The sequence below is a fragment of the Tympanuchus pallidicinctus genome, unplaced genomic scaffold (genome assembly GCF_026119805.1).
Source record: "Tympanuchus pallidicinctus isolate F22 unplaced genomic scaffold, pur_lepc_1.0 scaffold6, whole genome shotgun sequence".
Classification (NCBI taxonomy): domain Eukaryota; kingdom Metazoa; phylum Chordata; class Aves; order Galliformes; family Phasianidae; genus Tympanuchus; species Tympanuchus pallidicinctus.
Genome location: NW_026294780.1, coordinates 12,388,434 through 12,414,035, shown reverse-complemented (window position 1 = coordinate 12,414,035; position 25,602 = coordinate 12,388,434). Strand labels below are relative to the sequence as shown.

Sequence of the window (25,602 nt, the reverse complement as noted above, 5' to 3'; positions counted from 1 at the left end):
TATTTGCGTAGCTCTCCACACTTGCTTCTCACTTTGCAGGCATGCCTTTTGCAGCCGCGTTGTTCTCATCATCTTAGGCTTCGCAAATGTGGGCACAATCAAGCTTCAGTGCCGGATGCCTTTCCCCAAACTTAAAAAACAGACCTGGCGCAATGACTATTACCTAAGTGCTGCAGAGTTATCTGTACGTGAAAACTTACTTAGGCTATTTGCTATTTGCAAAGTAAAACACCATTCGATCCGAACAAAGGCAGTAAAATACGCTGTGGGGTATTAAGTGCTCAGCAAGGCGAGGAAGGATTGCAACAACTGCACTGCCAACAGTTCCCGTTCTGTGGCTGGAAGCACTGCGAGCACAGCAGGGCGATCGGTGTTGGGCACAGCGGGGCGAGCAGCGCTCACCGGAGCTCCTCTAACACCCACTTGAGCTCTCGCTTCCTTTGTGCTCGCCGCTCGAACGGCGCTGCCTCGCCTTGCGTTCCTGCCCGCTTTTACGAACGACTTAACGCGTTTCTTCTCAGGAGACCATTCGGCTTAAAATATTTCCTTAATTAACACAGCCTAATCTACAAGAGCCAAAGCCGTCTGCGGCTCTCCCACGCCGCACGAGTGCCGGAGCCGTTCTCTGCGGCCCGGCAGGGCACATCACCGCGCCTCCAACTTTCCTCCAGGCATCGGAGCCCCGTGACGACCGTCACCCCCATCCCCACGCATCCCCCCGGCGGGAACGGCGGAACCGACCCACGCGGCCCTCGTTGGGGGTAGCCGGGCTGCCCCTCTCCGCAGCGCCCGCCCATCCCGCCGGTGCCGCCCCTCCCCGAACAATGAGCCGGGGCAGCGCCTGCATGCCTGCCTCGGCCGAGAGGTAACGGCGGGCGGGGTGGGGGTGCTCGGGGGGCCGTCCTTTGGCGGGGGGCGGCTCCCGCGGGTGGTTGAGGGGGGTGGCGCGGTGCGGAGTCGCCCGCCTCGCTTCTTTTCCCCTCCCTTCGCGCGTCTCCGCTATCCGGCGGGGAGCCGGGGTGCCGCCCGCCCCCGCGGCCGCCCGCGCCCTGCGCTTTGTGCGTGCGGCCGGCAGCATGCGGGGGGAGCCGCGGCGGGTGGTGGTGGCCGGCGGCCGGGCGGAGCGCCCCGGCGGCTGCTGCTGCTGCTGCTGCTGCTGCGCTTCGGGGGGCGGGCGCCCCGCAGCGCCCTGAGCCCAGCGGTGCGGTACGTGGGGCACCCTCGGCACCTTTATTTGTTCATTTATTTATTTATTTGTTGGTTGGTTGGGGGGGCGGGAGGGGGGGAGGGCAAGGGGGAGGGTTTCTACCGTGCAGCGTTTTCTATGAGGAAAATCCTATAGGCGAAGCCATGTGGGTTCTCGGTGGCACAGCTCAGTGGCTTCGTGGCTGAGCAGCTCCCAGGCGGGGAGCGTGCAGGGTGTGTGTGCGTGCTTCGCAGGGTTCGCCTGCTCCGGGAGCCTGAATAGATACGTTTAGAGGAGCGCTGCTTTCCAGGAATTTAAATGAGAGCTTTTATTCTTTTTTCTTTCTTTCTTTCTTTCTTTCTTTCTTTCCTTTTTTTTTCTTTTTTTTTTTTCTTTTTTTCCTGATGGTTGCTTTTCAGGGGGTATTCTGTTGGTTCCGTGTTGTGTAGACTGCGTTTGTAAGTAATGAGTATATAGAAATCGATAGCCTCAAAGGAGAAAAGAAAGAAGGTCTCTGCGAATTTACCGCTAATAAGAAGCAAGGATCGCTTCTGTGGGCAGCGTGTATCGTTAGATGGAGCTTTATCATTCCTAACGCTCAGCTATCATCTGTAGCGTGTTCCGTCATGGCAATGTATTTCATTTGGTACTGGGGGGGTAGGGGGGAATGCATCGAGGTGACGCGTTCGAGCAGTTTAATTGCTAACTGCTGGGGCAAGGTTTAGGCATCTCATTGCTTCATCTAGGAGGAAATGTTCAGTAGGAGGCTGGGGACAGCGGCAGACTTGGGGGTTAAGGTTTCTGTTGGCTTCTCAGGGTGATTTTTTTTCCTTTTTCCAGTCTTGCAAACTTTCTGATCTTTAACCCTTTGCAATGAAACTTGCCAGACGAGGTGTCTGCATCCAGGTAATTCTAACACGTCTGCATATTTGTTTTGGAAAGCTCACGCAAAAGTAATTCAGCTGGTTTTGATACAGTGGGGGCTTTGGACGGGGCAGGGGGGAAGAATTACTGCAGTTTTCCATATACAGATGAAGTTATTACAAGTTTTCGAAGAGTTTTTTTTTTTTTTTTTTTCTTTATTTTGTTTTATTTTAAATACAGCCTGGAGGCATTTCTTGTTCGTAAGTGCTTTCAGATTGAAATGATATTTGTGGTGGTTACCCATTGGTTTTGTGTGCATCTTGCTAAGACCAGAAGTTGTGCTGTTGGTAGAAGATGTGATGAGAAGCCTATTCAGATAGTTCGGAGGTGAGGGGCTGCCTGTGTGCGCCAACAGGGGGATGGATATTTAGCACCAATTCTGCAGCTGACACACTGGGCATCCTGGCAGACCTTTGCTCTGCTCACCATTTGTTTGGGAAGTGTTGACTTTGAGCTTTTTGTAGGCAGAAGTCTTCAGTGATGGCATTTAGGACCTCCCCAACCCCTGATGCAGTAGCAAGAAAACTATTTTCTCCTACAGTTCATCTGGGCAGAGGACAGGATTTCCCAGCATTGTCCACGCTGCACTTAAAGAGTTGGAGGATGCATTCAAAATGTAGAGCTCTGCTGCTTTGCAACAAATCTCTAGCATCTATGTTTTGTGATGTGTTTCCTGCTGAGGAAAAGGACAGAAAGGCCAAACAAGTAGGAAAAGTATTATAAAAACTTTACAGAATGTGCTTACAGGGATGTCGAGGTTGCGTATGTAAGCATCCTAGCAGCAAAGTATGAAATATGAGTTTGTTGACCTTATCTCTGTCCTCTGAAATCTGCACAGTGACTGTTTCCTTTGCACTCTTAAAGATAGCTGTATATGAATAAAATTGGATGCAGTGTTTTGCAGATAAAAAATTAAGGAAAAAGAAATTAATTCTGTTGAATGGATTTCATTTTCATTTCGCTGATGTGAAATGAAATAAGATCAAGCAGCATCCTGTTGATAGCATCCTAAGGATAGTATTGTGAATTGATGCTGGATGTGTCACTCAGATACTAGTGGGGTTTTACAGAAGTCTTTGGAATACTACTTGCCCATCAGAAATTGTATGTAGATCTCTCTGCAGTAATTTTCAGACTGTGTTTTGGGCGCTTTTCTGTATTTGCTGGGGTCTGTTTGCAATTGGCAGGCAATCTCCAGTGAACTATTTGGGCATATGGCGTTGGCTCGTTTTCCTTGTACTTATCTACTAATGACATTAAAAGGAGCCAAGATGCATTAAGTACCTCTCTAATATTAATTATCTTGATAAGAAGCTGCTTCAGATACTGTTAGAGCTGCAGATGTATACCAGTGATTTGTGATCAATGTGAAGGCGAATGTGGGGAATATGGTCAGAAGGAAACCGGGTACGATCTGTGATGGTCTGTTGAAATGTTATTGCTGCTACAAAAAAATTGAGCACTCGATGACCCGGTAAAGTTGGAACAAAGGCGTAGGCACTTGATTCAAGGAGCACAAAATCTGGCATTACCGCTACTTTTGTTGTGCAGGAATAATTTTTGTCAAGTAAGACTGCTGGGTTCCTCTGAGTAAAGGTTTACAGCCCTTAAATAGCTCTTCCTGACACTGAGCGGTATGCCTTTTGTGCTTTACAAGTGTGCTAGAAAGACTGGCTACCAGCATTGGTACTGATGAATGGGAAAGAAAGAAATTTACGGCATCAGATACTTTCCTAAGTTATTTCCACTGTTGTTAGTTATTTTGAAGCATTAGACTGCCTCGCTTGAATGTAATTAATGTAGTAAATGGTTTGTTAGGCACCATCTGACCTTTTGTCTTGTTTAATTATAGAAGCTTAGCGCAGTGGTCTGTGTACAATATTCGGCCAAAATAATTGCTTTCAGACTTTTATCTGACCATGCCTATTTTTGGAGCAGCTGTGTGCATGGCTTTTTTTTTTTTTTCCCCCCTGAACTTTGCACTTTTTAGGTTCTCGTTTGTAGCTGTGCCACTGCGTGTCCAATTTGCAAAGCCAAAAAGTATTCCCTTGCTGTGTGAGTTTGTTGATAGTCATACAAAGCAATAGTTCTGCGTACTGTCTCACTGTATGTCTCGATCTTCCCTATTTCTTGCCCCTCATATTTAGAATCCATCAAAACTATGGCACAAGTGGGAGAGTTGCTATTGATTTGTTTCTTCTTGAAAGTTTTATAACTCTTACACAGTTACTGAAGTTGAGGTTATTTCTTCCAGCAGATGTCGAAGTAGGAGAGATGAAATCTGCCGTACAAAGAATTTGTGCAAACTCTTCACTATGCAGCAAAAACTTATTTGTGTATTTAATTGCATATATTAATTCCATAATGAATGCCATCTTCCTCCAGTAGGACTCCTGTTGACATATCTAGGATACAAGATCATATGCGAAGCTGAATACAACTACCATCTTATACTTGAGAATAATGGGGAAAAAAACTGATATTTGTTATCAATTGTTTTATATCCAGTCTTTTCTGTGGTGTAAGCACTGAAAACTGTTTTTCCTTCATCTGGGGAAGATGCTGAAAATAAATGATTCTTTCTTTTTATTTGGCCTGGAAATTTTACATAGACTGTAAGCAGCACGGATGTTTGTAAGCAGATACTTGGCCTTGAGGGCAAAGCATGCCAACATCATTATGTTTGCTGTGCACATTTCTCAAAGATTGGCTGTTTCTTGAGGGATAAATGCTGGAAGAGTTAAATGTCAGGGAGCTGTTGTCAGTGTTCTTGATGAGGGTCCTTGACCTTGGGATCTTACTCATAACAGATGCTGTGACAGAGAATGTTTGTCTACATGCCTTCAAAGCCCTCTTCTGTGCCAATTGCTTTGGAGGGGCCAATTCTTCCACGCTGCCAGAAATCCACTGGGAGCTGAGGGACTGCAGCAGAGCTGGGCTCCAGGATGTGGTGGCCCTTCTTGCTGTTACATCTTGGTGAAGAGGTGTCCCTCACAGCTGGTTATGCGTGCGGCTGCCTTATGCTTTCTGGAAGGCTGCATCTCCAAAATGTAAATGAAAAGTGAATGTTGTTCACTGCGTAGCTCTGCGATTGTCATTGTGTGTCATTGTACCCCTCCATTTTGGTACAGTCATCTGTTTATTGTATTGAATTGTATAAAACTGTATGAAATTTGGATGTTTTATAGCTAGGGTTGCAAAGTGACTACGAGTGCTCTCTGGAGGCTGAACACAAAATCATGTGAACCAAATGGTGGTTAACTGTGAGAAGGAAAGCTGCTCCTTCCCTTGTAATGTGTGTTGGTCTGGCTTGAAGATAAATGATGCACCAGGTGTGCAGGGCTTAGTGACATGTGGTGATTTGTTCTGCGGTTTTGTGACTCCGTTTATGTCACCAGGTGTAAAATTTGATAAGGGATCTTTATAGCTTTCTCATTTTCTAGTAACTCTGAGTGCTGTTCCTTATTTTGGTAGTGGAGTTGCCTTTCAGTCTGTTGCTGGAAGGTTAACTTTTGGTCTGGTCAGTCTCACCTGTTCCTCGCCAAAGGCTCTGATACTGTCTACAAAATACCAGTTGTCTTCTACCTGTGATGCTGTCTTTGAAGGTTTGGAGGTTTTAGACAAGAACCAATGTAAACACCTTTTGTCTGCAGATATATAATGATGTGTTCTATAGTAAGGGTCCAAAATGCCCTCATTCTTCAGGTATTTACATCACCAAGAAATGCAGAATTCAACATTCTTTTATCAGTAAAGAAGTATCCACTGTATTCTCATTGTATTAGTCATCAGACTTGTTCCTGAATAAGAAGATGCTGGTTCAAAGCACAATTTTAACAAAATTGCTTGCAAATATGAAAAAAGTTGTTGATGTTTTATGTTTCAGTATGCAGAGCAGTTGTTCAGCTCGAGACTGGAAAGGGGAGATGACGCATCTCACCCTGATGCCGTGGTAGTGAAATGGGTCAGTAATAAATGAAAGCTGTTCCCATCTGATGGCTGTTCAGTCACTTGTGAAATGTGGTTTCTAATAGACAGGTTTCCAGAAGCAGCCGTGGCAATTAGCTGAGCAGAACCAGCCCCCTTGTCAAAGGACTTGTTAAAGTGGCTAACGAGGACATCATGCCTGTCTTAGTCGAAAACCCATCCTGTTAGCTAAGTGTTTCCAAACACTTCCAGCACAGCGAAGTGTGATTGCTAATCGTGCTCTGTCTGCTTGCTGAGAAAGGCCAACAATGCACTGTCTTTCCTATAAAGACTTAATCCATGAAGGTAGAAAGTAGTAGAGTGCACAACTGTGTTGATGAGGTCCTGGCTGCAGCTGGAATTGCTTGCAGACTGTTCAAAGGCTTCTGGGTTTAGGCTTTCAGCTTGTGGAAGCATTAGGGAGGGCATGCTGTATCTCCTGGTGAAGCTGGTCACGTCCAGACTTGATAGTAGTTAGTGATAGTCTGGCGGAGAACTCAGTGATTAATTTTAACAAACGAGTTTCCTTTGAATGTATGCTCATGCATACCAAATACAATAGTATGCCTATGATAAAATTGAGGTTATTTTATTTGTTTAAACTTCAAACCTGGTAGTGGCTGATTATTTTTCAAGTGTCTATGTTCTCTGGGCGACCTCATTGTAGGAGGAAAGAAACAAAACCAAGTGCCCGTTCTTCCCCAAAACAGCCTAAATACCAGTGAAATTTTCACAGTAATTACAAAATATTTTCAAGAGCCTAAGGAATATTAAACATCATGTGTTGTACAGTCTGGAAGGGCTCTAGTATCTTCAGCAAATGCTAGGCCTAATCCTTAGTCCCCTAAAATAGGTAAGAGGTCTCTCACTGACTTCAGGTAGGTTGTGGGTTTAAGTTGTGTTATTCCTGGTTTGTATTCTGGCCGCAGGCTCTTTTCAAAAGGAGACAATAAACTTGGGTGGTAGGAAGCAAAGCTCCTAGGAAGCGTACATGAGTTAGGTCATATTTTGATGTACTGAAAAAGTTGGTTTGAAAGCAAAGCCTGCTTGGGTTAAATATATCATATGGCATTATAGAAGTGTTGAGAGTAAGAGGAGCGCAGGAGTTTATTGAAGAAAATTGTATATTGTTATTATGGAAGAAAGCATTGTACAGTATGGGGTCTTTCTGGAAACTGTAGTTCTAGTATAGAAATTGCATTATAGCTGCATAAACAAGAAACATTATTTCTTATGAATACAAATGTGGTTTGGAGGACCACATGCTTGTAGACTGAACTCTGCTATAGCATAGTACACGGGGGTGCAGGGCCACAATCTGATCCCCTTGACTCCACACACAGCACTGCTGAAGGGCACAGAATATTGAGCAATTTTACACTCATGAGTTTGTGTGACAGTAGCTGTGTGGTGTTGACATTTTCTACATAATATGTCACCTTTTTTCCGGAGCTTATCATTCACCCATAAAACACATGTTCTGATTTAAAGCATAGTTAAAAGGTCTGCTTAGTGGAAGGAGAAGTTTTACAAAATATAAAAATGACTGCTTTGACAAAGTGGAGATATATCCTTTTTCTTTTTTGAACATGCATGGCTCTTAATAGCCTTTGATTTAAAAGACATTTCGGAAAAGATATTTAGAGAACTGGAAGTCCGTTTAAAAGATTTGTTTCTTTCATTATCTCGACAAACCTTGAAAAGTAGTTTCCGTGCCTGCATAGTGATTATGTTTCAGAAAGAGTTCTTAGGGATTTTATTATGTGCTGAAACATATGTTTATAAAAAAGACTATAACCTGGTGGAAAAAGTGTCTTATAATAATAAACCTGTCGATGGGCCATATGCTGCCATCAGTATGTTTGAAAAAATAAATTCTTATACAAGTGTTAAGTAAGTTTACAGCCCAAGTGTTAAGTTGGGGTCAGGCTGTGGCTGGTCCTCTGTGGATTACTGGGGGAGGAAAGCACCTCTCCTCATGTTCTTTTCATTAGCTCATGCACTGAGACAGTGAGGTAGAGCAGTGTAGCATATCCTCCTAGAGGGCACAGGAGCATCCTAGTAGGAGCTCTGTGGGAGACCTGGAGAACCTCTCCTACAGCTCTCCTTGGAGCTCCATAGGTTTGTGCCAATCCGCTCTAAGGTTGTGTATTTTATAAGCCTTAATAGAGATTTGCATGATCTCTCCCAAGAAGCAAAGTGTGGTATCATCAAAGAATTGTAGAGTTTTTGGAAAGGACCTTAAAGATGATTTGGCTCTAAACTGCCTGCCACAGGTAGATACACCTTTCACAAGATTGGGTTGCTTGAAGCCTTATCTGGCTTGATTGTGATCATCAGCATGTAAAAGATGACAAAACAGAGCTCTGACAAATACATAACTGGATGAGAAGTGTGGGAAAAACTTCAATTCTTTCTGTTTTCTGGGCAGATTGTTATATGGACTTCTTTGTGTTCATATTACAAATCTTTAAATGTAGGCGCTGTGGTTGTTGCAAAGCCTTTTGTTTCTGAAGAGCAGAAGTAAGTTGCAGTAGGTCAAAGAATGTGTAGTTGTTAAAAGGCTCTTCTGTGTGGGATCAGTGTTTGGTAAATGTAGGCACTTTCAAGCCTATTCTGCTTTTGATGCACTCGCATAACTCCTATGAATGGGAGTCACGCATTTGTGCATCTCAAAAAGAATAGGCCTCTTTGTAACTGAGACACTGGCTGTGTAGAAACCTACTTCACTCAGAAGTGGTTTTAGTGTCCTGACGTTTTCCACTACTGATCAACTGTGCAATGCTTCTTTTTCCTGGTGACTCTGCAGGTGATACTCATTGTCAAAGGAAATATCAAAGACAGGAGAATTATTTGAAGCAGTTGACCATGCCAAAGGCTATGTCAGGAGATGCATGAGGTTGCCATAGTATCTATTATCGAAATTGAGATTGTGAACAGAGCCATTCCCACCAGGAGCAAATTCCTTACTCAGAATCTTTCCTGGGTTTGTCAGAGCTTTGAGTTTGCTCAGGGGAAATTTGATTCTTGAGGGCTCAGATCTTCCCCTTGGGTTTTCTACCCAGAAGCTTAATGAGGTGTATTGTGACCATGTGTACGTGGCTTCCGATTTTCAGCAGGCCTTCAGAGACTGAGGGAATGGAGCAGAGAGAGGAAATAAGCTGCAGAAGAAGCTCAGAGATCACAGCAAGGAGTTTGCAATTGCTATTGAAATGGAGAATAGATTGAATCAGTAATCCACGGAGAAGAGGGGAACTTTGGAGTTATGGGGATGTTCTGTGGAAAAGTAAGGCTAAGTATGGATTGAAGGAGTGGTGAGTGGACAGCAGCGAGTCTGAGGAGACAAGCGTCAGTGCTTGGCGCTTAGCTTTCCACTGAAGCACTTTGGTATGTTGGCGAAGCTTGGAAGCACCACTGAACCATTTCTCTTCAACCTGGGAAAATGTAGCTCTCCCGTGGAGGCCGTCAAGTCTGGCCAAGTCCTTACACCCTGTTGGACCTGAAGGAAGGGTTGTGGGCTTTGGCACTGCCTCCTGAGCATAGCTGATGAGGTGATGAAGGAGCCTGCATTAGGCCAGACTGACTTGTCTACAGTATATACAAGCCAGCGTGAGGTGTTAACGACTGCAGCGCTCAGAATTTGCACAAACCCACACTGACTAATAAAATAGCCTACAACTACTCCAAGGCACCAGTGGTAGCCAAGCAAATTTGGAATGTCTAAACCAACCATTTTAAAGTTATGATGAGCCAAAAAAAATTAGGAAACAGTCCAAGAAATGGAGAACACTTTTCTGGAACTCTCATATCTCCAAGATGCTTTGGCCAATCTACCTCAAACTTTCCAGAGAAGCTTTCCTTGGCACAAGATCGTGACTGTGAAATTTCATGTGGCTGGGCTTTACTTTGTTGAAGTTATGAAGGTTAAAACTGAAGGCTGTTAAAGAAAGCTGATCTCTCCATTAGAAATATTTCTGCATAGCTGATCTTCATTCCTTCCTAATTGATCACTGCTATTTCTTGTTTAGGCTGATTGTATTTTTCCTATTTATTTTAGATTTCTTTATTTTTGGAGTTCGTCTGTTCTTACCAACATTTTTCCTGATTCTGCAAATGGTTGCTGTCAATGTTGTCAATAGGCTTCCAGAGTGGTAGATAGTGCCACGGATAGTGCCAAGGAAGGGCTGAGAGAACTGGGGTTGTTCTGCCTGGAGATGAGAAGGCTTTGGGAAGGCCTCCTTACAGCCTTTCAGTACTTAAATTTATTAAAAAAAAAAGAGGGAGACTGATTTATTACATGTTTGGGCAGTCATAGAACTAGAGGGAATGTTTTTAAACTAAAAGAGGGAAGATTTTGATTATTTATTAGGAGGAAATTCTTTACCCGGAGAGTGGTGAGACACTGGTGCAGAACTGCCCAGAGAAGCGGTGGATGTCCCATTCCTGGAGGTGTTCAAGGCCAGGATGGATGGGCAGCCTGACTTAGTAGATGTCCCTGCCCACAGCATGGGGTTAGAACTAAATCAATTGTAAGGTCACTTCCAACCTAAGCCATTCTGTGATTAAAGAGAGGAACCTGACGAGATGCCAGCACTGGCTCCAGACAGGCTCATGGGGTATGCAGGCAAGCAGGTGATCGTGCTAAGGAACAGTAGGTTACTCTGTACTCTAGCTACCCAGATACTCCTTGCAACAGCCAGGAGGAAGCCTACACCGACGCCTACTCAGTTGCCAGGATGTCACTAGATGGTGATAAAGGAGAAATAAAGTTTCGGGCATCTTCCTGAAAGGGTGGATGGTGAGAGAATGCATGCCATTGGTGACTTGAGGGAGCTGCTTCTTTTTGTGAGGCAACCCCCAGTGCTCCCCCTGTGCATTCTTCTCTCTGCTGGGGTAGACCATTTCCCTTATCTTCTCCCTCCTTTTCCCCAGGAGAATCATATTCTTCTATGCAGAGCACGCAAAAGATAGGCTTTTTAATGAAATCAGCAGTATTACAAAGAACTGACTGTTGGCTGAAGACCAAAGATGACATAGCAAGCATTTGAAATCCCAATAAAGAATTTTATGAAAATCTTGAAAATTTCACTTGTTGAAGAATTGCAGGGAGGGAATGGGTACTGATTAACTTCAGACTTCAAAGTCAATATTTAAATTGAGAATTTTTCCTTTGGAGATAAAGGCATGTCAAAGACCTCTGCCAACTATCTTAGTAACAAACATATTTTCTGTTCCTCAGTTTCATCTACGGTATCCCATAAATCTAAAAATACCAAGGTTTAGATTCCATTGTCTCTTACGATGGTTAAAATTAGCACCAAATGCTAATTCCACTGATGTATCCCGTGAGGATTAAACCAAAATATTATCCTGTTATTTCAACTTTTATAGCAAAAACAACGAATGCGGCTGTCTCACAGTCCAGCCAGCTCTCTCTCACATTTCACCTCAGTTTCTCGCTGTCGTAATGCTGTCAGAGCTTTCAGAGACCCTGATTTTTTTTGTTTTGTTCAACTTTCCACCTTGTGAAGTCCTTTATACTTTCTAGGGAGTGAATGGCAAGCTCTAGGCAAGAAGATTGGCTATACTTCATGCGCACAGCATGTAGGCACTAATGACTGCACAAAGGGTAAAGCTATGGAAAAGCTAACCAACAATCTTGATCTGGCACTATTCCTTATGCTGGTCCCACGATGGTAGTCCTCAAAGATCCTATTTCTCTGCAAAGTTTCCAGTCAGGTAAAATGCAAGTTCTGGTGTTTAGGATCAGGTTACAAACAGCTGTATCTCCCACAGAAGAGATTTCTGTTGATCTTGTCATAGTTCAAACTAATGTTGTCCTAAGCCAGACATAAAATGGTACCAGAATGGAGGAGGAAAAAGAGTAACAACAACAACAAAAAAAACACACAAAAAACCCCCCCAAAAAACTCCTTAAATACAAATATCACTATATTTTGTTTTGCGAAGCCAAATAAAACATCCCAGCTAGTGTAGGTTGGCTTCTCATTAGCATAGCCATGTTAAGTATTAAAATATACACACAAAAAAAAAGGAGAAAAAATGTTCCAGTCCAGGAAACTTTGGTTTTTGGATTGTATTCGTAATGTAAAAAGGGCTGAACTGACTTCATACTTCAGTTTGGCAGAGCTTCTTCCAGGGTGAAACTTTTCATTCAAATTTCTAGCCTTGAGCAAATAAGCTTGCAGAAGAAATGTTGTTTATAAGTGTGTGAGAATACAGAAATGAAATATTAACAGTGATACTTTTCTGAATGTTCTCTTACAATCTTACAATTATGTTGCTAACATAAATAAATAGGAGTTGGCTTGAGATAGAGTTGAGAAATTGGGAACAATTTATTTACCATTGTTCTTTTTTAGAGTTTTAAAACAAGAGCCTGCTTGCCTGCTTTCTGGAACAAATATAAAAATACAGACCAGAGCCTAATAAAAAAGTAAGTAATAAGGAGCAAAGCAAAACTCCATGCATATAGGACTTGCATTACTGAGTCTTACTGCGTGGATGTGAGGTTTACTGGTATATTGAGATAGAGACGTTCCGCATATCTCAGAAATATTATTGTGTTGGAGTGGAAAGCCAAAGTTCTCAAATCATTCCTGTTTGGAACAGTTTGTGAGTTTGGTTGGGGTTTCTTAGCACTGTTGACACAGATCTTTTGTCACTGTGCTTTCTGTTCGTGTGCACGTTGGTATAAATGCTTTCATCTTTCAGGAAGCAATTCAGATTGCCCTTTTTCAGTGCAATTACTGCTCTGTTAAGTTCAAGTAATGTAGCATCTAAAAACATTTATGGAGCAAAGAAAAGATGTCTTTTATCCTAACCTTGCCAAGAGCAGAAATAAAATGAGCTGTTGTGCTCACGGTGTAGAACTGCATGAGGATTTGTAACATCCTATTTCTTGTGGTTTAGTCCTATGTGCAGTCTGAGATTTGTGTGATTTAATGAGACTGTGATTCGTTTATCCTGTCAAGCTTTAAATAAAACACCCTCAAAGCACTTCCTTCCTTTTTTGAATTATGTGTTTCTGCAAGTACAGTATCAAAAGCTGTCTCTCAAAAATAGTGGGGAGAAGCCAAATATGGTTATATGTACTGTCTCAACTTTTTTCTTATGTTTCATTGGACATTGAGTAAACTATCCATTTCTCTGTCTCTCTGTCTTGTTTCAGGCTGTAAGAAATTGATGCCATCATGTTTGGTTACACGTGACATCAGTATATTGGCATGGGCTGCTCCTAAACTGCAGTTTTGCGGGAGGAAGGGATTAAAACCTCCTATGGGCAGGGAAGGATTAGTTTTGCAGAAACCAGAAACCAGGCTGTGCTGAAGATAGGCAGCAACTCCTGCTTCTGCTTGCAGTCTTGCAGGCCCTAGCTGTAGTTTGGAGCATCTCTGCATGGTGTGTGAAGTGACGTTCACAGGTGGAAGAGGGAAAAATGTGTGCAGCTGTTCTGGATTCTAATCTATTGCAAAGCTCAGTCCCCAGTGTTGCATGGGTTTGCAGAAGAGCAGGGGTCCTGCTGTTCACCCAGACCTCACAGTTGTTACAGGAGCATGCTGGCCGTCTACTGGTTGGGTGACACGGGGCAGGATTCCTGGGACAGACTCTCTGCCAGCATGAAGGGGACTCACCTGATGGATTTGCTGATTCTGATGGGAGGAAGTTTTTCCTTTCAGTTCTCATTCCTTGGTGCTGTGGTACCCCAGCTTTCCTGCCCAGTGCACGACTGGACTTCCTTCCTGCCCATCCCAACCTCTCTCTCTCCCTTCCTCTTGCTTCCTTTCTTCTGTGTGCTCACTTTATCATGCACCTTCCCTTGACAGTAAGAGTAAATACCTTAACAAGGTGCATAGGAATAAATAGAAGATCAGAGAAAAAGTGATGGTCATCAATCCAATGCCTTTGTTTCTATAGTTCTCTCTTATTTCCAGCCAGCTTGCTCTTTCCTGCAAATGCACAGGATTAGGCTTCTCAGGAGCGTGATGCTGATCAGATCCTCTGGGAATGAGTAGTACTCTGCAGTACTACTTGCAGTTTGGGAGTGGGAGGGAGGGGGATTCAAAGATGCACAGTTGTAGTGCAGGGATGAACATAGGCTGCTTTATGGTCTGATCCTGTCATGGAAGCAGGCACTGCTGACATGCAGTGTAGTGTCAAGCAGCCTTGAACCTTTCCATCTTTCTGTGAACAAAGCCAGGGCACTGCAGAGGTTTGATAAGAGCTAATGGCTTAAGAGCTCACATGTAGGTAGGGCTGAGGATACGTAGTACATGGATACATGAGGGGCGCCTGGAAAGGTAGGTACAATAGGTGCCAAGTATGTAATGAGAATTACTTTTCAGTACAACTGTATGATACTTACACCACTTTGCAGTTTTTGGGGAGCCTGGAAGTGATTCACTGCAAAGTTGTTCTGAATGTTAACGTGCATTTCTGTATAAACCCTTAGTTATGAAACCAAGACTGTGGTCAGCTCATAATCAGTCTGTAGAAGATAGAGATGGCATTTTCACTCTCAGGAGTGTTGAATCCCACTGTAAATTGGAGAATGAAAAAAGGTGTGGCAAGTTGGGTGGATGGAGATTGACCTGCAAAGTGCAGGCAGTCCCTGCAGTACCAGGTCTTCCATGGCTGTTGATGCTGTGGTGTTCATTGCCATTGGCAAAGCCTGCATGTGGGGCTAAGAGTGAGTACAGTTATTTCTACTTCCCTGTTGTCAACCCATGCTCACGTATGTGTATGTGATCTCTGGGCTGTGCTGGAGGTGCTGTGTGTGGCCTGTAGGAAAGCAATAGCTGGCCCCAGTGCCAGACAGTTTGAACTTGATGATGGTGTGGAGGGAGGGTATCAGAGGCACAGAAAATAGCTTTGACCTCTCACTAAAACCTGGAGATTTACACTTCTAAGTCCCTGTGCTTCTACAGAATAATCTGGGACGCGTTCCTTGGCAGAAGCCCCACTGAGCATTTCTCCAGCTGCTGGGTTGCCAGCTTGAGTGAATTTTACTGCAAGTCTCACTATGTTTGGTAATTGTTTTACAGCCTGAGCTACTGGAAATGGGTCATAAGTAACAAATGGGGAAAAAAAAAAGAAAGCTCTCCCTACTATCCCTACTATCTCCCTTCAACTCAAAAGCCTAGGTTTTGTCATAGAACCTGAAGACAGGCAACCTGCTTGCCTATGTCCATCCCCAAGAGCAAACTGAAACCTGATGCTACAGCTTGGGATGCTTGCCATGCATTAAACAAATGACTCAGGTTAGCAGTGCTATCATTTGTCCCTCCCAAGGAATCTCCCCTAAGAACAAGATAAACAGATATATTAAAAAGGCACTGAGCAATGTTGAACATAAAAAGAAAAAATCTTAAGTTGTTTTGATGTTTCTTCTTCATTTCAGAAGATGTTTTCTTAAGTTGCCACAAGTAATACAGAATGCAACTTGACTCAGCTGAATTTAACACTGGAGGAAATTGCCAGATTTATTGGGACTAACAAGGAAGTTGTCCAGAAGAGATTCATTAATTAGGAGGCCTCATCACAGCCAATAAGACAAGTGCGTGGGCCATCAAGTGACTAATATACATATTTTGGCAGTCACCATTCCCCACAGGCTTGCCTGTCTGTTGCTGCCTACTGTACAGCTTGCACCACAGATATGATCTGATAATGCTAAAACCGATTTGGTATTTCCCACAGGAGAGGATGAGCGTGCCTCCCCACCCTGGAAATGCAGCCTCCAGCTGTCTTGCCCTGTGCCAGAGGTTTCTTAATACCCTGGAATTAGCTGACTATGACACAGACTAAGGGAGCATTCAGGCTGCCGAAGTCTTCCATCAAATAACTCCCCTCCCCATCTGATTCTCAGTCCTCTGGGAATGGTTGCCCACAACTAACATTTGCTACCCCAAATAACCCTGGGGTGACCTTCTCACTGCAAAGCTGCAGCCAAGAAAAACCCTTTTTAACATAACAGTGTGCAGCTTAGAACATCAACTTGAACCATTCTGACCCCTGAGCCACTGGGGTCTGTACAAATTAATTTAACAATAGACAGCGTTGAAAGGGAGGAATGTTTCAAAGGAATTAAAAAAAAAATCTCCCTCATCCATCTCATCTCACTTAAGAAATAGTCAGGAGGCCCACTTCAGAAAAATCAGGAGTGCTCCTTGTTGCCAAACAATGGTCCATATACAGGGAGTGAGGAATGCATTACCATCTTGCATCTTAGTGTGGGGGAATTCCCTGTAAGCTGGTTCTTTTGCAGAATTGGCCTTTAATTTCCACTGGGGAGGCAGCTTCATTTCCTGGGATACTTTGAATGTGCTCTTGCTGTTTGCCTTTATTTTTCGTACTTGCCAGCAGTACTTGTACTAAGCAGATGCATAGCTCTTTACTGACTGTACTAATTTGTGCCTTAGACTCATGGAATTGTTAAGGTTGGGAAAGACCTCTTAGATCATCTAGTCCAGACATCAGCCCATCCATGCCATGCCTACTGGCCACATCCACGCAATAGTAGAATGCTTCCAGGGACGGTGACTCCACCACCTCCCTGGGCAGCCTGTGCCACTCCATCACCAGTCTCCATGAGAATGTTTCTGATATCCAACCTGCACCTCTCTTGGTGCAACTTGAAGCCATTAGCTCTCATCCTATCGCTGTTACCTGGGAGAAGAGGCTGACCCCCACCTCTCTGCAATCCCCAGAGAGTTTTAGAGAGTAGTACCTTGCCTCATACCTTCCAAGGCTTCCATTGTGATTGAGTAGGAATAACATCTCTGTCCTTATGGTAATTTGGGTTTAAGTCATCTGGTGATTGAAAGACCCTTCTCATATGAGATAATAACAAAATGGTATCTTTACCTCTGTAGTTAATGTGTGCATCACTTCTGCTGAATGAGAACCTGGCTTGGGGTAAGTCATGGGCTTGGGATAAGTGCAAGCCTAACCCTACCCTAACCAGGTTCCTCTGCTGTTCCTTAGCGTAAACTTTGACTTCAGCATTGCCATTTGGTTTAGCAGGCATAATGGTGATGGTTTGATGGATGGACTAGGTGATTTTAGAAGTCTGTTCCAACTTTAATGATTGTATGATTGTTCATAAGCAGGGAGGATTATTATGGCAAGTTGGATATTATGTGAAGGTGGATGCATGAAGCAATGATAATGTGATGTGTCATGTGATGTGATAAGTGAATGATAATTGGAAAATTTTTTGTAGATTTGTTTTGATAACTATAAAACCGTTCAATGAGTGTAGATGAGAGAGACAGAAGCTTCTTCCTGAAGGATCCAGTAGGCTTCAGTAGCTGCGCTCATGAGACCACCTGTTTTTCTTCATTTGGCCAGCATCATTCATTAAGATTGTCATTTCTGGCTTGCTACCCAAAAGTTTGCTGCCTCCAGCAGAGATGTGCTGCCTTCATAAGCATACCCAACACACACCTCAGGTGGTTTTGTGGGAGATTCCCCACGGAGTTCTGCCACCAGCAAGGGGAACGTGAGGAGGGGCTGCCCTCTGCTCCCAAACATTGCTGAGGGCACTGACTGTGAGGTGTGAGAAGCCCCAGGAGCTGAAGGGGAGCTGACTCAGTGTTCCATGTGGAGGGAGATAAGATAAACTGATATTTCTTTGGGCTTAGGGCAGCTTTCCACTTGCAGCCTTCAAGATCCTGTTAGGTTGCAGGGGTCCTCTTGCAACTAATACAGTAATGACCTTGAATTCGCTTCCAGCTCAGCTGTGCTGCTGGAGGACAAGGCTTTTCTTGTGAGTAAAAAACATTAAAGCAGCACAGAGATTTGCCTGCATAGCTCCGGTCTAAAAGAGATTTGAGTATCCTTTTTGAGGCCCCACTTGCAACAAGGGATTGTAGATAAGCTTCTGCAGTAGCTAATGGGTAAAGTTTTCTGATTTATTCTCACTGGTGTCTCTCCTTTTACTTGCAGTATTGACAAATATAGTGGTGTATACTGATAATTTCTTTTATGTGGATGATTTTTTACTGCATAATACATGTAGTCCTGTGCATGCTCACACGTGCATGCTAATCAATACAAGTATGCTTTATGGCTGTCAGCTTATTAGGCAAAAAATCTTTTGCCTCAATTTAAAATTAATTAATGATGCTACTCATGGCTTTCTCAGATTGTAGCCTGAGTATCTGGTGGTGGAGCCCAAACTAACACTTCATGCTGCAGCAGCCTTCTTCACGGAGCACGCATTATCTTAGGCAATTAGAACCTTACCTATTTTCACACCTGAATTAAGGCTAAATCCTTTCCTATCAATTTCTGGTGGTAAGATAAAACAAAACTTGGAAGACCCGAGAAAAACGTGAGGTTTTGTTAAGGTTTGTGCTTGAATTGTGGTTAAGCTTGTTGCATGTGTCAGTGGAAGGTATTAGTGACTTCTTCCTTTGTCGCTTCTACTTCCTACAAGCTTGTCTGTTAGAAAGATTCTGCAAGATGCTTCCTTTGCAGATCCGGTGAGAAATGTGAATTCAGCAGGAGCAACATCTGACTGAGCACAGACCAACTTACACAGCGGTTTGGAAGCCACGTGTTGAAAAGTGCTGGGGAAACACAGCAGGGAAAATGATAAAAAGGGATGAAAGCCGTTCAGACAGGCGAAGAATGCAGCTTTAAAAATGCAAAACATCTGAACGCTGATGAGTGGGCTGGTCGCAATAACTTCAGGGCAGACTGAAGTTGCACACAGTCATATGCTGTGAGTGGGCTCCCACAGGACATCGCCTGGAGTGATTTAAAATTGGAAGCGGGGGGAGAGGGAGGGATTGTCGGGGTCCTGCAGAGAATGATCTTGCGGCAGCAACAGCAGAATGCAGCTGGGAAATGGGTCAGTTGGAGTAATAGCTTTTTCTTTCCATGTAGTTCCCGTGAGCTGAGCCAAACGTGTGCAGAGGCACGGGGTTATCGTATTCATGAATGTTTCTTTCAGCATATTGGGGATTAAATTTAGTCACCCAAGTGTGACACTGAATCTTCTGTGGACGATGCTGTAAGTCCCAAAGTTAGCTTGTTTTTTTTTTTTTTTTTTTTTTTGTTTAAATCCCCCAGTGTTCTAAACTTCGCCTTGATTTTTAATATAGCCTGTGTTAGAAATGTGATGCTGTGGCCTCGCGTTCCAGAGGGGTCAGCAGAAATGCTGGTCTGAAGTATTTTTGCTCATACTACCTGCAATCTGTTCTCGTCCCCGCACTGTGGTAGGTGATCTCCTGGTCTGTGCTGGAACAACTGTGTGTGACCGCAGTGACATGGATAAAGGGGCTGACCCATTTTTTAATCTTTTTTCCTATAAAAAGCAACTTTTAATATGTATTTCCTCAGCTCTCTACCCCTGCTGTATCAGTGTATTGGGACAGACGGTGCTGTGCATAGCTCTGTGCACAGCGGTGTTATATGAGATGGCAGGGCTATGGAGCAAGAATAAGGAGCAGGGCTGAGGACACCTTGCCCCAACATCACCGCTGATTTCCTTTCGATGTGAGAACACAGCCTTCATTCTAAGCTTGACACTCAGCTATGACATACTTCAGCAGCTTGAGGAAAGGTGGCAGTGTACAGTGATCTTGTGTTTGGTCCCTCCTGGCTGTGAGGTGTAACCAGCCAAGGTGTTACCAGAGGTGCATGAAGCCATGTGTGGTGTTTGGGTGGGGTTTAATGCGATGTGTGCTCCTGCAGTGCAGGCTGCTATTGAAATCCACTGCTCCACTTCTCCTTTTCTGATCACAGCTGGCTGGCACAAGTGGCTTTTAAGTGGCACCATTGGTCATTGGAGCAAATGGGGTTAGGAACAAAACTCCAGAAAAAGGGGGCTTATTTTTAAACTGTATTAGCTAAGCCATGTGTCACTAAGTAGAATACAGTTAGTTACACTGTGGTGTTAAAAGTGTGGCTGATGATGAGTATGGTGCAGGGGCAGGGGGGTGGGGGAAATGATAAGGATTATGGTAAGGGAGGGGCAGACTTTCTTCAGCTGGTTTTGCCCCCAAAGCCCGCAAACAGCACTTCATTACACAAGTGGGTTTGTGTAAGGGCATGGTGTGTGTGATGGTCCAGCATTGCATTAGTTTATTTCCCTTGGAACAAAGCCCCTTTCCTCAGACTTGATCTCATTTTGGACAACACAACCCTCCATTAATACACAAGCTGTTCAAAATCCCTGGTATTAGTGGAGCACAGATTTTCATGTCTAGGTCTGACATTCCTCCCCACCCTCCTTATGTAAATCTCCATCGTTATCCTAAAGGCATGTATTTAGCTGGAGGTGCCAGTCAGCACCCTGTTTGGAAAACACTAACTCCTCAAGCTTTGATGTGAAGAACTCTTTCATATCACTTCAGGGCATGCACATCATCCAAGCAGAGCATCTGAACAGCACTTTGCTTATTTGGGTGCAATCCTGGGCTGCCCTCCCCAGCAGAGAATTTTGCTCACTGAGACTGTGTCAGTTCACAGCAGCTAAGAAAAGGCTCCTGAACTGCTGGTGTGATGCTCTTCCCTGCTCCCCCTCTGATATCCACAGAGTACTGTGCCACTTCAGGGGTGTGGGCAGGGGAGGACTGTCCAGATGAGTTTGTGCTCCCTGCTTGGTGCAAAAGAGTAGACAGTTTATATTCTCCCCACTGTGCATGCAGCCAGGCACGGGTTTTGGTTTTGCTTTTCTAATGGTATGTTCTGTTCAACAGAGGCAGGCAGGCACATGATCTCCCTGAAGGCAGGATCCAGTGTTACTGTAGAAACTGGCCACCAGCTTCTTTTGTAGCTAGCAGCTGTCACTGTGTGATTACAGCCAAAGCCTGTCACTCCTACAGTGTCTGTGGGCTCTGGAGTTTGTTCCTGCATCTGAGTGCTCTGTGCTACAGCTTAGAGATTAATTCTGCACCTTCTATCAAAGCTTGTGAAGTTATTTCTGATTTGTATCTATTTTTAAAGCCATTCCTGATCAATATTTGATGTTCTTTACAGGTGTCGTTCTCCTTCGCCAGTACTTCAAGGCACAGAGGAGCTGGTAAAGGCATTGCCATGAAACCTAACTTGAAGCAATGGAAACAACTCATGCTGTTTGGAATCTTTGCATGGGGTCTGCTTTTTCTAGTGATCTTCATCTATTTCACAGACAGCAACAGTGCTGAGCCAGTTCCCAGTTCCTTTTCTTACATTGAAACGAAGAGGCTCCTGCCCCTACAGGGCAAGCAGAGAGTCATCATGGGAGCCATACATGATCCTTCATTCTCTGAAGCCATTGATGGGAATGAGGTACTCCTTAATGAAGATCTTTTAGACACATTTAAATCAGAGACTGGAAGTATTAAGAAATGGACTGATTTGGAAGATGCCTTTAGAAGCGAAGACGAGTTTTTTCCATCACAGGTAGGACGAAAATCAAAAAGTGCTTTCTACCAAGTGAACGATGATTATTTATTCGCTGCTGGTCAGCCTATGTCACACAGCAACTTTCAGGAGGTAGCAAAATTCATCTCAGCCAATGAGGATAATCCAAAAGAAAATATTTTACAGAACAACTGGGGCCGTCAGAGGAGAATGAGGAGAAGGAGCACAAAGCACAGAAGAAGCCAGATGCTTGATGAATCTGATGACTGGGATGGGCTGTATTCTACAATGTCGAAATCCTTTCTTTACAAGCTTTGGAAAGGAGATGTCTCTTCCAAGATGCTAAACCCTCGACTGCAGAAGGCGATGAAAGATTATTTGAGCACCAATAAGCATGGTGTGCGTTTCAAAGGGAAACGAAACTCGAAGCTGACAGGCGACCAGCTTTTCTGCGAGCTGAAAGAAAGGGTGAATGTGAGAACAATAGATGGCAAGGAAGCTCCCTTCTCCACTCTTGGATGGGAGAAGCACGTTCCTCAGATTCCACTGGGCAAATTGTATACACATGGCTTTGGGAGTTGTGCCGTAGTTATGTCTGCTGGTGCAATACTGAACTCCTCTCTAGGGGATGAAATAGGTGGGTGAAATACATCTGTTCATGTGCATAAGTATGTACACATGCGTATTCACATTTGTCTTTCAAAAGATTTATACTTCTCAAGCATTGGCCTCTAAAGGATCTGGTTAATCTCTCCTACCAGCATTATGTGAGTGTGAGCATACAGATCTCAGTGAAGCTGAGTGAAGCTCCCTTTCAGAATATTATAACTGAAAGGAAAATCCAGCCTGAAGTCCTAATTTGATTTAAAGAAAACAATGATTGCTTCTTGTAATATTACAGCTTGTAGTATAAAGGAGGCACCAGTTTCATCAGTTTTGCCGTATTTGACATTTTGCTGCAAACTGTATTTAGTTCTTCAGATTAGAGCCACTTTCAGATTCTGTTCCAAAAAGCTGTGTTGTACCTGTCCATATTTTGGTGTGACTCATCAGGAAACTGCTTGTGGCTTTACTGTTCCAGGCTAAACTTTGTCTCTGTGCCAAGAAGCAATTGAGCATAATCTTAATCTCTTGCACGTTTACAGCTCACAAGCAAATAGAATTCAGGCCCTTCAGTAACTCCATTCTTCAAGATCAAGTCTCCTGACCTCTTTTCTAAGTGTGAATTTAAATGAGTTCAAGTATCTCTTCCCATTGTTTCTCCATTGCTGCAGTGAGTCATTGAGATGTCAACATTATACAATTCCTTGCTTAAAGCAGAGGGTTTTGTGTTGGCTATTCAAAAAAGAATTGGGGAGCCATAAAACAAACTGGGCTCAGTTCTTGTTTTGCCTTTTTTTGTTGTTAGTTTTTTTTCCCCCCAAATTGGGTGTTACAAGTTGTATTAACATCCCAGTAGTTCATTTTAGTGCTATATATGCAGTATGCTAAGAGCACTGAAAGAAGGATGAGATGGATGTCTCAGGTTTTGCTTCTGGAGCAGGAAGAATTATCTCCTTTAGCACTGTAGAAACCTTTTGATGCGCACTTTAATCCTCCCATCTTCCACAACTTCGCATTCCAGTACCTGCTTCATCGCGCTGTATCATCTCTTTGACACAGATGGGTGTCCTTTAAATCTTTGAGATATTTAAGAGCTGCTATCATTATCAAACTACTCTAGTAGGCTTCCAGCACAACCCAGGTGCCCTGATGTCCTACAGCAAAAGTCAGAAGTCAAACTAGGGTAATCCATTATTTCACTCCAGTGGAAGGCTCCACTGATTTAGAAATCTCTGGAGTGAGGTAGCTTTGCATGTTGACCATTCTCCGGTGTGTTATTGTAGACTGAAACAAAATTTCCTTTTATCAAGTGTTTCCCACTGCATCCAGTTTACGCCAGTACAAATGGGTGATGTACTGGAGAATCCGTAGCACGCTGTGACTTGCATTAAAGCAGCATGCGTCGTGGCATGCATGTGCTTGGGTACAGCCCAGGTGTGGGATTTGGGATCCTCTTGCTCCTGTGTTTCCATTCCGTCATAAAAACTCAGGGCATGGAAAGCTTATGCCATTCACTGCAGAACTTTTGGTTTAATTGGAAATGATTCTGATGCTGCCTAAAAGGAAGAGATTCTGCTGTGTAAGGCCTACGCTGATGTTTTTCATCTCCTGCCTGCTTGCTTGACAGGAGAGTGTGTGGGGCAACAAGATTCAATAAAGATTTTTGTAAATGTTGTGCAGGCTTTGAGCAGGTACAACTGATTGAACAGAGAATTCAGCTCCAAACTGTGGGGCCTGACTGACTGCCATCAGACGCACAGGTCCTTGTGGTCACTGTGACTCCTTGGAAGTCTTTTCAGTGTCCACAGAGGCACGGGGAAGACTGTCTCATTGGGGAGTGGGGAGAAACACCCTGCGTGTGAATTCTGGTTTGGAGGCTGTGTGTTGTACTGCCTTGTTTGATGAAGTTGCTATGGACAAAGACTCTTGCTGTTTACTCTCCTGAAAGAAAGATGTAGGTGTAGGAAAGGAGCAGTGCAGGATCATTCTCTTCATAGGCCTTTAGCTCCCTCTTCTGTGTTCCTATTAGAAATGCAGACAAAAATACTGATGTTTCCTTTAGTTACATTAGGAGAGAAATATGGGTAAGGGACACCAAGTGTGGAAATACATGCGATACCACAAATGCTCCCAACGTGATCATGCTACTTAACGGGAGACACAGTTATTTTGGCAAAATCAAAAGGTAGTGGGGATCTATGATCTCACCTCAAACTTTTGGCAACTTTGAAATAGTTATTTTTGACTACTTACTAAGATTAAAATCCCTTAATTTAAAAGCAGTTGTCATCAGTGTTTGACTGCATCCTGATACTTTCTAATCAAGGAAATACTTTCTGATCAAGGAAATGTTTTTTTCATCATGATATGAAAAAAACAGAGTGAACAATCTCGGAAATGCAGTACATTGTCTCTGAGTTAAGTTGTGAAACCATACAGTTCCCATTTCCTAAACCAATTTCTCACTCAAAAGACAGTAAAAAAGTTGTCCGAATTTATTTATATTTTAAATTAATAAGCAGATTTCGGGTATAAAGGGCTTTTGTTTTTCTTTTACATCTCTAGAAATGTGGAGTACTTGCCAGTTCTATTGACTTGGTGTCTTCTAGCTTCTCCACAATCAAGATAATTATGTTTAGGCAGATGGAAGTTAGGTGTTGGGGTGCGTGGGGCTCCTGCATAGCAACGTGGAAGAAGTCTCCACAACCTCCTTGGGCAACCTATTCCACTGCGTCACACAGAGGGTAATGACGCTCTGGAACAGGTTGGCCAAGGAGGTTGTGGATTCTCCATCCCTGGAGGCATTCAAGACCAGGCTGGCTGTGGCTCTGGTCAACCTGGTCTGGTGGTTGGTGACCCTGCACATAGCAGGGGGGTTGAAACTCACTGATCATTGTGGTCCTTTTCAACCCAGGCCATTCTGTGATTCTACGATTAACTGTAAATTTTACAATAGAGATAACAAGTGACTGTGTGTGCTGGATGTACTGATAACATTTCTATGTGAATTTTATCAAATAAACATTTTTAAGTATTGAAAGCTAAATTTACAAATGATGATTTTTTTTTTCCAATGGATAATAATGTATGGCAGATGCAAGTGGATTTTTGTTTGCTTGTAGCAGAATGTTTGTAATCCTTAGAATAGCAAGATCAGGAGAAATGTGCAAGTTTTACTTTAGTTGAGATAATTTGTTTTATTTTAATGTTCAGTCCCATTAAGAAAAATAAAAATGACCCCAATATTTGTGCTCCCAGATTCTCATGATGCTGTTCTAAGATTTAATTCTGCTCCAACACGTGGCTATGAAAAAGATGTTGGAAATAAAACAACGATGCGAATCATTAACTCTCAGGTAAGCTCTTCCTTTTGTGAATTCAAGTCAGTGTCGCTTCTGCATGATACGACATTAAATTAATGACTTCTGAGAAAATGTTGGGTAGTCTGGCAAACAGCTAGTAATTTAACAGTCATGATATAGAACAGGTAAAAGTTCTCCCTTACAGTGATGTTGACACAAGCCGTCAGTTCAGAATGATTGCAG

General features: G+C 43.4%; 1 protein-coding gene across 4 annotated transcripts in view; it reads left to right on the top strand.

The window, feature by feature from the left end:
- The first annotated feature begins 803 nt into the window (after nucleotides 1-803).
- ST6GAL2 (ST6 beta-galactoside alpha-2,6-sialyltransferase 2) overlaps nucleotides 804-25,602 on the top strand; it is a 45,954-nt gene continuing 21,155 nt past the window's right edge. The window contains exons 1-4 of one of the 4 annotated variants that reach the window (XM_052705717.1): nucleotides 1,083-1,206; nucleotides 2,027-2,092; nucleotides 21,089-22,091; nucleotides 25,316-25,413. In XM_052705717.1, the coding sequence (XP_052561677.1) occupies nucleotides 2,060-2,092; nucleotides 21,089-22,091; nucleotides 25,316-25,413 (1,134 nt within the window). In that variant the 5' untranslated portion in view covers nucleotides 1,083-1,206; nucleotides 2,027-2,059. Of the gene's footprint in view, nucleotides 866-1,070; nucleotides 1,207-2,026; nucleotides 2,093-18,899; nucleotides 19,119-19,209; nucleotides 19,324-21,088; nucleotides 22,092-25,315; nucleotides 25,414-25,602 lie in introns of those variants that run through there. The other 3 variants (XM_052705719.1, XM_052705720.1, XM_052705718.1) reach the window with 3 other exon arrangements.